The sequence below is a fragment of the Monodelphis domestica genome, chromosome 1, assembly GCF_027887165.1.
Source record: "Monodelphis domestica isolate mMonDom1 chromosome 1, mMonDom1.pri, whole genome shotgun sequence".
NCBI classification, from domain to species: domain Eukaryota; kingdom Metazoa; phylum Chordata; class Mammalia; order Didelphimorphia; family Didelphidae; genus Monodelphis; species Monodelphis domestica.
The window spans coordinates 336,935,222-336,947,510 of NC_077227.1; the positions used below are offsets into that span (position 1 = coordinate 336,935,222).

The window sequence follows — 12,289 nt, forward strand, 5'->3', positions numbered from 1 at the left end:
GAGGCAAAGAAGGAATTTGACCAAATTCTTTTTATGAAACAAATATGACCTAAGCCAGAAAGAACAAAAATAAAGAAAGAAAATTATAGAACAATTTCATTAATATGGAGGCAAAAAATTAAAGTAAGATACTAGTAAGGAGATTACAGCAATATATCCCAAGGATCAATCACTATGACCTCATGACATTTACACCAGGAATGTAAGGTTAGTTTAATATTAGGAAAACCATCAGCATAATAATCAGCATAATATCAATAACCAAATTAACAGAAATTACATGATTATCTGAAAAGATACAGAAAAAGCCTTTGACAAAATACCCATTCCTATTAAAAAACACTAGGAAGCATAGGAATAAATGGGTCATTTATTAAAATGATAAGTAGTATCAATCTAAAACCTTTAGCAAGTATCATCTGCAATGGGAATAAGTTAGAAGTCTTCCCAATAAGATCAGTCATGAAGCAAGGACGCCCATTATCTCCACTATTATTTAATATTGTATTAGAAATGCTAGCTTTAGTATTAAGGATGTTAATTTTTTTGTGGTAGAGACTGAAATATATTATTAGGTGGTCACCAGGGATTTAATTTCTAAATCCCAAAAATGAATTACTAAAGTAAATGGAATTTATATTTATAATATTTACAATAGAAGGAAGATATTAAGGAATGAGAGAGAGAGGAAAAAAAAAACTCTGGTTTCTTCTGATATCAGTTAGAATTTCTAAGCCCAACCTTTCTGGAAAACTAAAGTCATATTAGAAAATACTATACTTTTTGCATCAGTAATTTCACTGGTTAAAAAAGTGTCCAAGTAAGAATAATGACAAACAAAAGTTCCATAATAAAATATTTGTAGCAGCCATTTTTTTTCTGGTAGCCAAAAATTGGAAATAAAGCACTCACAGACTGGGGAATAGTTGAATAAATAGTGGTATAATATTCAGACAAGGTAATTGTGGTTACACTAGGCTAATGTTGTTAAAACCCTAGACTGGGAGTAGCTAGGTGGCTCAAGCCAGGTCTAGAGGTGTAAGGACCTGGGCTCAACTCTAGCCTCAGATACTTCCTAGCTGTGTGAGCTAATAAGTCATTTAACCCCAATTGCTTTAGTCCTTACTGCTCTTCTGCCTTGGAACAGATACTTATTCAATAATAACTATTAATTCGAAGACAGAAGGTTTTAAAAAAGGGTTTCTTTAAAAACCCTATGCTGAAAGTCAAACAGAAATAGCAATGGCCTCTGAAATCCTTCTTAAGCAAGGGCTTGAGGTTTTCCCACATAGCCCAATGTCTCTTTTGCCACAGAATTTTGGTCCTAACATTAGGTGAAGTTACAGGGTTGCCTTGAACTTCTATTTGGCCCTCTCTGGGAAAATGATTACTATAATACTATACAGAAAGAATATAAGGAATTCAGAGAAACATGGCAAAGCTTATATGAATGAAGACAGAGTAAAGAAAGGAGAAACAGCTGAATTGTATACAATTATTAAGTATTTATCAAATACCTACTATACTGGTATTATAACAGGGGATACAAATACAGTCACAAATCATGGAGAGCTTACATTCTGGTAAAGAATACAAGCAGATATCCATGATTACTGATTAAATACACAGCAAATAAATACAAATTAATGCAAAATAGGGAAAAAAAGGAAATTGTGGGAAGGAGCAGGAAAGGAACTTGGGACAGAAAGTACTACTTGAGCTATGCCTGGAAGGAAAAGAAGGATTCTAGGAGAAGGAGGAGAGAATAACATACATTATAGGACTAGAAGATAGTCTAGGCAAAGGCAAAGAGCTAGGAGTTGAAGAGAGAAGAGAGTGTGGCTGGATTCCTAGAGTGTAGAAGAGGAAGTACATTCAATGAAGCCATAAAAGGTTGCAAAAATGTCATGAATGATTTTAAGAAATAAACATATTTTATACCTAAACTTTATACTTAAACTTATTGAGTGAGTAAAACAGTCATATCTATGCTTAAGGAAAATCACTTTGGTAGCTCTAAGAACAAAATGACTTGGGAAGAGCCTTGAAGCTGAAGACCAAGATGAGAAAGCTACTAAGATAATCAATGCATGAGCTCAGCCCAAATTAAAGTGAAAGCAGTGCAAGTCAAATGTGTAAATTGAAGAAAGGAGTCAAATACAAATGTGAATGCAGAAATGGCAAGAAATGCCTATGAAGACTACTAAACTTGGAGATTAGAACAATCATGGTCTTCAATAGAAATAGTAAAGTTTGTAAGAAGGGTGGGTTCTGTTTTGGACACGTCAGGTTTGAGATATCTCTGGGATTTGGATACAAACATGAAAAGGCCATGAAACTCTGATTAAGTGCACTGACCAACACAGTTTCCAAAAGAATAGATGATGAAACACACTTTCCTTTTCTTGGTAGATATGTGAGAGACTGCATGCAGGCAATATTGCAAGAGTTGTCAGAGAAAGTTGCATTGTTGATCAGTATGACAATTTTTTTTTTTTGGTTACAGGGGAATATTTCATGGTGGAGATAGAAGGAGCCATTGTGAAAAATAAATTGGAAAAAAGAAAGATTTCAAAAACAATAAAGCAGGTAAGAACATAAATTAGGATAGTAGTATTTAAGTGGAAAGAAGACCAATAATGTGCCAGATGTTTCAAAAAGAAATGACATTAAGACTTGGCAATTGACTTGTTATAGGGAGGGAGGATAAAGAAGAGTGAAATATGCCTGGGAATTCTACCTAATTGTCACAAACAAATCTTTGATTACAATCACATATCCTAAGTGTGATTTTTCCCTTGGCCAGCTCTTCTCTTGCCTCAAAACACCAATAATAAGGAGGCCACACTTGAAACCACGAAGGCTTTGGTTCCAATTTTTCCAAGTGAAAACATCATTTGGACTTGGAGGGTAGCAACAACTCAGGTCTATTCAAGATAGTGACTAGGGTAATCTATCTCAAAGGTTAATATTCAGTATACATTTTGTTTTCTCACCTGATGCACATAATATTCCAAGTCATAGAGAGCAGTTATTTTCTCTTCCAGGGTGGTGCTGGAGCTATTGAACTGGTTGATCAGCCGAATCATAATCTGAAGGTCAGTCTCAATGACAACATTCAATGCTTCAAAATCCTTCTTCAGATCTTCAATAGGGCGGAAACGTCGCCTGACCTCTTCCTGCCGGGCCTACAGAAAAAAATAAGGACAAAGACAAAGACAAAATAAGGACAAAGAGGCTCAGAAGCTCCATGAGGGTCCTGCCTATGAGTGTGAGGGCACAAGAAAGAATAAAACAGCATGAGCAGAGACTAGGAGGGAAGATGGGGGAGTAAAGTGGGGAAGGGTATGAGGCTATAAGAGAGAATAGGAGTCACTGGGTATATATTTAAAAGTTCCTCAAACTTTTACAGTAGTGGGTCACTTTACATGTAAGAAAATACTTGCTTTGATAAAAGAAAAAAATAAATACTGTATAAATAGAATAACCAAGCTAGGTCCTGGAGAAAAGTTGAGAAAATGCCCTTTCCTCTCTTCAATGCAGGCTAGGGGAACAAGGGGACCTGGAATACTCCATATACTGTCAGCTACAATCATTGTGCTGGTTAAATTTACCAAACTGCTTTTGTTCTGCTTTCTTTTTTAATGTTACAAGAGATGGTTCTATTGGTAAGGGGAGGGACAGATATATTTGGAAACAGATGTGACATTTTTAAAAGGCATAAATTATCTTGTCAAGTATTTCCTTCACAACAACCCTTGATGCCCAAGAGGTTTAGGACCTGCCTCTCCTGATTCTGCACTTTCTAAAACTCTAAATCCTTCCACTATATCCAGACAAGAGAATCCCAGGAACTAGCCTCCATATATTTAGACATTCAGAATATATGTGGAAGAACTTCAGAAAAGAACCTCTGATTTGAATACATTTCTCAGACTCAAAAAATAACAAACATGTCCTTATATATGTTCTTCCAGTGCAGAGAATGAAACCTTCCCATTCTTACAATTGCCAACATGCAATTTCTAAGTGTAAGTGGTTAATTAGATCTGGGATGGAGAGTTAAGCACATTGAGCCTTTCTTGAGACTTCTGGGACACCAATGGTCAGAAAGCCTGAATTCTAATCTAGGCTCCATATCAGTGTTCCTACCTGACAAAGCAAATTTTTTAGGAAAGCCTAGGAAAGAAAAACTGTGGGCAGAAAGAACTGTCAAGAATGGGAACAATTTACTGATGAAAATTAAATCACTGTCATTACTGTCAATCTAACCACAGGTGTACAATTTGTATGACTGTTTGAAATGGCTAAATTACTGCATGTACTGTACCCAAATCCCTAACAATCTATACTCACCCCTCCCTTTATATGTACACAAAGTGTTTCTGAGATCAAGTTATGCCATTAGGTGGGAAAAAGCCTTTAACTGAATATTTAAAAAATGTGATGGTCTCTTTTGCATTCCAATTGCAAAAAAATAGTGCTCACAAACCCTGAAAGGACACTGCCATTTTTGTCTCAAATAATAGGGTCTCTTATCATTCAAAAAAAAATTAAAAGGCATAGATATTTATAATATCAGAATGATGAGCAGCAATCAGCTCCAAATTGCTCATCTCTTACTTATGGGTTTTTCTACCACCCACAACAAGCACCTCTTGGCAACAGCATCCAAAGGGAATGAAAGAGCCCAATTGAAAAAAAAGGATCATGTTCTCTGCCAAAAAAAAAAAACACACACACACCTCATTCTTCAATGTTCCCTATTTTTCTTCCTGGGGCCAAATAGGGAGATACTGTCGCAGCACCCAACCTTGTAGATTGTCTATTACAATGTTAAGTCATAAGTGGATATATTGGCTAAGGAACTGGACCCCACTTTTGGATCATGAGCCAAGTCATGAGCTGCAATTAAACTTTAAAAACTGAAGTCGTCAAAACAGCAACCAACTCCCTTATGGGGGAGAGGAAGGGACAGCTAACAATGATAAAATACTCCCACAACATAAAGACAGATAAATAACAGGGACAAAGACATTAAGAGTATAAAAGTCCTCTTGGGAAGTGAGTGTCTTTGGAAGGGGAAGGATAATTCTTTTAGCATATTAAAATTCCACAGAATAAAATTAAGTTCCTGACTTCTTTGAACATTTTGTTCACAAGTAATCTCCTGATTTGGCAAAATGTTAACATCATAGCTGTTAATGACAAATACAAACTTGTATTTGTTCATGGATGTTTCAAACTCTTCACACTGGGATGAGGACAAGGTTACATAATCAACCTAACCTTTACTTAATTATCTCTGTGACTTTGTAAGTTACTTCCTCAGAGCTAGGTGGCACAATAGATTAGAGTCCTGGGTCTAAAATCAAGAATATCTGAGTTCAAATTTAGCCTCGTACCCTTACTAGTGGTATGCTCCTGGGCAAGTCACTTAAGTTCTGTCTGCCTCAGATTCATTTGTCAAATAGGGATAATCTGCTTCCCAAGATTGTGAGATCAAATGAAATACCATGTATAAAGCATTGAGTACAGGAGCTAGCACATAGAAAGTACTTAACAAATTCTCCCTCCTTGTCCTTCTATACCTCATTTTTGTATAGGAGTGTTCTCTAAGAGAAAAAGTTTTATAATTATATGCACCAGTCTTGACAGACTGAAAATAAAAGATGGGAGTTCAAATCCTGGTACAAGAATCCTGGGAATAGGCAGCATAATCTAACTTCAGGAGAGTTCACTGCTTTTTCACTAACAGAGGCAAAGAAGACAAATTCTGATATGCAATGTTGAAGGAAAAAGGAAATAAAGGGGCTGGGTAGCACAGTAGAGAGTGTCAGGCTTGGAGACAGGAGGTCCTGGGTTCAAATATGACTTCAGACACTGCCCAGCAGTGTGAACCTGGGCAAGTCACTTAACCCTGATTACCTAGCTCTTGCAGGTCCTTTGTTTTAGAATTTATACTAAGACAAAAGGTAAGGGGTTTTTGTTTGTTTGCTTTTTTAAGGAAAATAAGATCTTGCTCTGTACAAAACTGGGAAACAAATGTTCAGATGAAATAAAATGGTGAAAAGAAACCAAAAGGAACAGATCTTATGTTTTGGAGAAATATCTTGAATTGGAAAATGGCAACAGAAAAATTTAAGAGCTATAAAATTGTTTTAGCTTCTTGATAAACACTGAAACCTCCCAACCATGAATGGAATATGTGAAGGAAGCAAGAGAAAAACTGTTTCCAAGGAAGAGAAAATATAGATACTGGAAAGGATGCAATTGATTTACAAGTCAAGCCTAGATCATGTATAATTCATTCATCTTCTCAGCTGCTAGGGAGTGAACGTATAACAGGAGAAAGTCTGAAGAGCAAGAATAAGTCCAGCCCATTGGCTTGGGGTCATCCTGAGGGTCCTGACTCTGGGGCCTTTCCTTCACCATCTGCACAATCTGCATGCTCAAGTTACTATTACAGTGTGGGATTCTAAGGCTTCCTGATTCTTTTTGCCCTCATTCTGCCAACACACCCAATCTAACTTGTTCACTCTAACATTGCCTTTATACTTACCTCTACCGAAGGCTCTAAAGAAGCTTAGCTTTAAAAAGTTTCCTGAGGACTCATGGGCTGAAGGTGACATGAACCAGCCATAAACAAGAAAGGACTTAAGCTTCCATTAAGCAGTTTATTCCTCTGTCTAAGTATATGATCCTTTCAACAACCTCTGAGCCTCAGTTTCCACAACCGTACAATGGAAAGCTGGCCCAAGTTCTAACTCATAGCACAAGAATTTTCTGAGGATACCATTTTTTAAAATGTTATAAAGCCCACAAACCTTTTTTTTTTCTTACTTCAGATTAAGTATTAAATGAACTATTCTGTAATTATTATTTACTGCTTTTTTCCCTAGGCAGGGCCTATGATTTCAATAGTGTAAAAGGCTGCAATAAAAAAAAAATCCACCTTAGAGAACTGCCCAAGGCATGGAGAGGTTAAGTGATTGGCCCAGAGCCAAAAGGCAAGTGTGTGTCACATCTGAAACCAAAACTCAAGTCTTCCTAACTCTGGAGGCAAGTTCTCTATTCCCTACAACACGATGCCTCATTGATTATTATTGTCTTGGCTCTAAATTAGGGGAGGTACAGTGTTGAGGGGATGATAGTAGTAGCAACCCATGATGCTTGCAATGGTTTGAGGAGAATTTTGTTTCCAAAACAAAACTATAAGGGGCTTTAATGGAATCCTGAGAAGAAAAAACATACCTTATCTTCCTTTTCAGCCCCTACTCCCTCCTTGAATTTTGCAAGAGCACTCTTGAGGTCCTGAGATGTGAAACCATGCGTGTTGAGATCCAACCTAACAAAATACAATCCCAAAGTTAGTCAGAGGGACCATTTCCCCTTAGAAAAGAGACCCACTAGAGAGCCATGCCAGGCTTCATCTGCTACATATAATGACACCCAAGGGTTCTAAGGCAAGGGAGGCAGGGGAAGAAACAAGGGACCAATTCTATCTTGGAGACACCCAAGATACTCTTTACATTATGCTCTGTTGCATTCAGGATGATCACCTACAGTCACTGAGTGCAAAATACCTAACTGTACAGAGATTTATATGTGTACCCCATGTTGAAATTAAGTGCTATATAAATTACTCTCTAGTTACGATTCTTTATGAATAGCACAGACTAGTGATTCCTTAATGGCAGAAGCATATATCTGTATAACACTTGACCTTGGTATCAACTCCCAAAGGGTTTTGTGGTCCATTGTTTCCCTTTTTATTTGTTAAGTACATATTTTCAACTGCCAAAAGGGTCTACTTCTAAAAAATAAAGAGCTGACTAAAAATGTGATAAGCATTCTATACACAAGAGAGGGTCTAGATCCAGTTACCTTACCAGAGATTTGGGAATAAAAGGAAAGTAAATCCAATCCCAGATTTAACCCAGAGTAATATTTTTAAATGTACATTTTTCATTGATTTTTAAAAAGTCTTCACATTCACCAAACCATTTAAAGGAGCACTTTCTGGGAAAGCTAAGAATTAGAGGCTAAATAGATACCCACTGATTGGGAAAGTAAATCCAATCCCAGATTTAACCCAGAGGAATTTTTTAAAGCATACATTTTTCTTGATACTCTTCATTATATTTATTGATATATGTTGTCAGATTTTTTTCTCAAGAGGCCTACAGTCTAATGAGTGAGACTACATATATAAATCAAGTCTTATTTCTAATACATTCTACGGGTTGGAATTGGAAATTTAGTTTAAAGGCTTCTTTTTCCTTCACAAACCACTGTCACCCAATCATCTTCACTCATGGAACTCTGCCATGAAATAAGTGGCATTGGGTTAGCTAAAAGGAGTCATAAGGAAGTATATACTTAATAAGAAGAATGGATAGAAGCAAGTGAAACATTACATTAAATATAGACAGACACAGTTCCAAACTGCTTCCTATTACTTCCAGACATTCCTGAATTCTTTCTCCAAGGAAAGGCCCCCAAGAATCTACCATGGGCAATGGGTCACAATTTTATGCATGAGAGCAAGCCATTGATAAGAAAGTCCTCATATGTACCAAAATATTTATAGCAGCAGTCATGGAGATAGCTAAAAATTGGAGACAAAGTAGATGTATGTCAGATGGAAATGGTTAAAGAAATTATGGTACACAAATATAATTGAATATTACTGTGCTACAAGAAAGGATGATTGTGATACAGAGGAGCATAAAAATGTCTATATTAACTGACACACAGTGAAGTGATCAGAGCCAAGAAAATAATATGCACAATGACCACAACAATGGAAATAGAAAGAACAAATACACAAAAATCAAAAGTCAACACAGCAAAATTATAAAGATCAAGCATGACTCAAAGAAGAGATATGACATTCCTAATCCATTTGTAGAGATGGGAGGTCCTCAAGAGTTATGTATATTTTCAAATTAGTTCAAAATATTGATTAGTTGTGCTGATTTTTCAGTTTTCCCATTTTTTAATCTTTAAAAAAATGATATTTATTACATGGGAAAGTTCCATAGGAGGAGAGGGAAAAATACTGGGGAAAACAATGATGATATTAACAACAAGAGACATTGATAAAATGTATTTAAAAGGAAGAAACAATGTTGGAAGAAACCCTACTAGACATCATGAAAAATAATCTCCACAGGAAAGTGACCTGGAGCTGAGCCAAGCTATGACCATTCAACTCTGAAGGAGAGAAGCATCCATCAAAGATGCAGAAATGATAGATTTGCCAACAGTTTTCATTTGTGTTAAATGGATAGATGGCAGATATGTCTAATGGGGAAATGAAGGAAAATCTAGTACCAAGGATAACATATTAGCAATTGCTTGGGAAAGATGGAAAACCACCACAAGTTAATTCCCATTTCTAAATTTTCAGAGGATGGGGAAGTGTTCCACAGATTGCTCACAATCCATGACCAATTCAATCCAATAACCTTGGCCACAGCTAGTAAGTGAGTTAGAGAGTGAGAGTCTCTCTTTGCTGACCAGAGCAGAAAGATTCTAATCTAGACTGTACTACTCATTTGTTATGACATCACTCATAATCTATTCCCAATTTACGCCCGAGGTACCTCACTAGCAAAATGAGGAATGTGAATGTGGTGATGTCTGAAGTTCCTCCCGATTCTAAGATACCATAAGTCTTCTCATAACACTAAATGTAGAACTAGGAAAGCTAATTGAGTCCTGAAATCACACCAGTTTTGTCTTACTTTATGTTTTTCACCAGAATGTTTAATCATTCTGGCTCCTGCTTTCCTTTATCTTCACTTTAATTTTTTTCTTCTTTCCTAAAATCTTAACTAATCTTCAGAAGAGCAACAAAGGCTAAACTGGGGTTAAGTGACTTGCTCAGGGTTACACAGCTAGGAAATGTCAAGCCAAATTTGAACCCAGGCCCTTATGTTTCCAGAACTGACTCTAGCTGCCCCTTATATATTTCATTTTTAAAATGTAAGAGAGCTATCTCTTCTCAAATGTTTATCTCACATAACTCTTCACTTTGGCAACATGTGAAGAGGTAGCCCTTTCTCCTCTAAATGCACATGATCCCATTCCACCCCATTTTCTACAACTGTTCCATGATCTCTACTTTTTACTTATCTTTAATTGCCTCCTGACCACTGGCTGCTTCCTGATTGTCTACAAACATGCCTGTGTCACCCCCATCCTCAAAAAGTCCTCATTTGATCTATCAGTCCCTGCTAGTTACCATTCTATATCTCTTCACCCTTTTATGGATAAACTCCTTGAGAAGGTTGTTCAACAATAGGTTCTTCCACCTTTCTTCTCTCTCTTATCTCTACAGTCTAGGTTTCGACCCAAACTGCTCTCTCCAAAGTTACCAGCAATGAAATCTTATTTGTCAAATCTAGTGGCCTCATCCTTTTCAAACTCTCTATGACCTTCAGTAATGATGACCACTCTACCCCTGTACTAGCGGAGGGTCAGGAACCAAAGTTAGAAAGGTCTAAGAGAGAGAGAGGGGACAGATAAAAGAAAGCACTACTTCCTCTCTTAGGTAAGACTACACAAGGGAAGGAAAGAGGTTTTGTCCAAGGTCCAGAGCTGAAAAGTAAGAAGGAAAACTTCCCCTTCAATCTCTGGTTTTTGGTTTCCTTCCCTAGTAGATGGTTGTCCTGATCTTCCCCAGAATATTCAATAGAAAGGATGATCAGTTTCTTCTGTATTAATAAGATCTGTTTATTCTCTGGAGTATTTAGGAATGATAGGGTTTAGGGTAGAGGAAAATTAGGAAATCCCTAATTACTATTTTATCCTAAATTCCCCTCAGAGGTTGGAGCTCAGGTCTGGGGACCAGAGTCCCAGGAGAGATTGTAGAGTCAGGCTGTTGGATTTTCCTGATATAAAAGGATGTACAGTTATATAAGATGTCAGTTGAAGATCTTCTTGGGTGGATAGTCTCTTCTGTTCCCCACAGGGAAAAAGTCTCTAGCCACTACTGAAAAGATGGTGGCTATATCACATCAGCTAATTGAAGGACCTTACAGATTTGAGCTCAGAGTAAAAACCAAGTCCTTGCAATGCAGTTTGTAACTCTCTCATCCACATTCCTTGATATTCTCTTCTCTCTAGATTTATTGTTGGTTTTTCTCCTTAAAACTATTAACCTGATTCTCCTCCTATATATTTGGCTACTTATTCTTAGTCTCTTTTGCAAAATGTTTAAGTAGGTTGGGACTACTAAAGGTGGATACCGCCTTAGGCACTATCCTGGGATCTCTTCTCTTCACTTTCTTTATTATTTCACTTGGTGATAACATCTATTCCCACGGATTCAATTTCATGTAGATGATTCTCAAATCTACCTATCCAGATATAAATTCTCCAATCTTATAGATACAACTGTCACTTGTACATCTTTGAACTAGATTGTCCTCAAAGACATCTTAACTCAAAATGTCCAAACTGAACCAAATGCTCTCCCCCTCCCAAACTCCCCTATTTACTATCAAGGACACCATCATCCCCCAATCACCCAAGCTCACAATTTAGGTCATCCTCAACACCTAACTCTCTCTTACAACCAGTCCCCCCATACCAAATCTGTCTCCCTTTTCTGCTCTGACAAGGCAATCACCTTATTACAGACCCTTATCACCTTATGCTTGGATTATTGCAATAGCCTATTTGTTATTCTGCCTGCCTCAAGCTTCTTCCCTCTTCAATTCATCAGCTATCAAATGATTTTCCTAAAGCAGTAAGTCTGACCATAGGTCTGTGATGGTGAACCTATGAAACATATGCCATTTTTTAATGACACGCAGCCACATGCCGGCTCAGCACGCCTCAGCACCTGGGAGCCACCTGGGGAGCCAAGTACCTGCAACTGTGGCTGTGGCCATTCCCTGGCCCAGCTCTGGGTAGGGAGAAGCTGCTCCACATGCTGGCCGCGAGGGAGGAGAGCAGGCTGCCCATGGAAGTGCCAGGTGGCTAGGGCATGTGGGTATCCCACGGGGGCGGGGAGGAGAAGCGCATGGAACAAGCGCTCAGACAGGCAGACTCGTGAGCAGCAGCCATTGCTCTCAAAGTGCTCCCTCGGTCAGCTGGCTGGGGAGGGGTGGGGCTGGGCTGGCAGAAGACTGAGCAGGAATGCAATGGAAGAGTGCCTGGAACCCATTACCAGATACTTTTTGCACCCTGAAAAATAAAGCAATAGCTTTACTCACAATTTTTCCCTCTATGTACTTTTGTGAGACCTTATTCTCAGTGTCAAATAATATCAAAA

At 37.8% G+C, this 12,289-nt stretch overlaps 1 protein-coding gene across 12 annotated transcripts in view; it reads right to left on the minus strand.

Moving 5' to 3' along the window:
* Positions 1-12,289, minus strand: part of SIL1 (SIL1 nucleotide exchange factor) — a 356,026-nt gene that overhangs the window by 103,052 nt on the left and 240,685 nt on the right. For all 12 annotated transcript variants that reach the window (XM_007473687.2, XM_056811367.1, XM_056811363.1 and 9 more), the window contains 2 exons: positions 7,255-7,348; positions 2,997-3,188 (listed from right to left, as the gene is read on the minus strand). In XM_007473687.2, the coding sequence (XP_007473749.1) occupies positions 2,997-3,188; positions 7,255-7,348 (286 nt within the window). The remainder of the gene's footprint in view (positions 1-2,996; positions 3,189-7,254; positions 7,349-12,289) is intronic.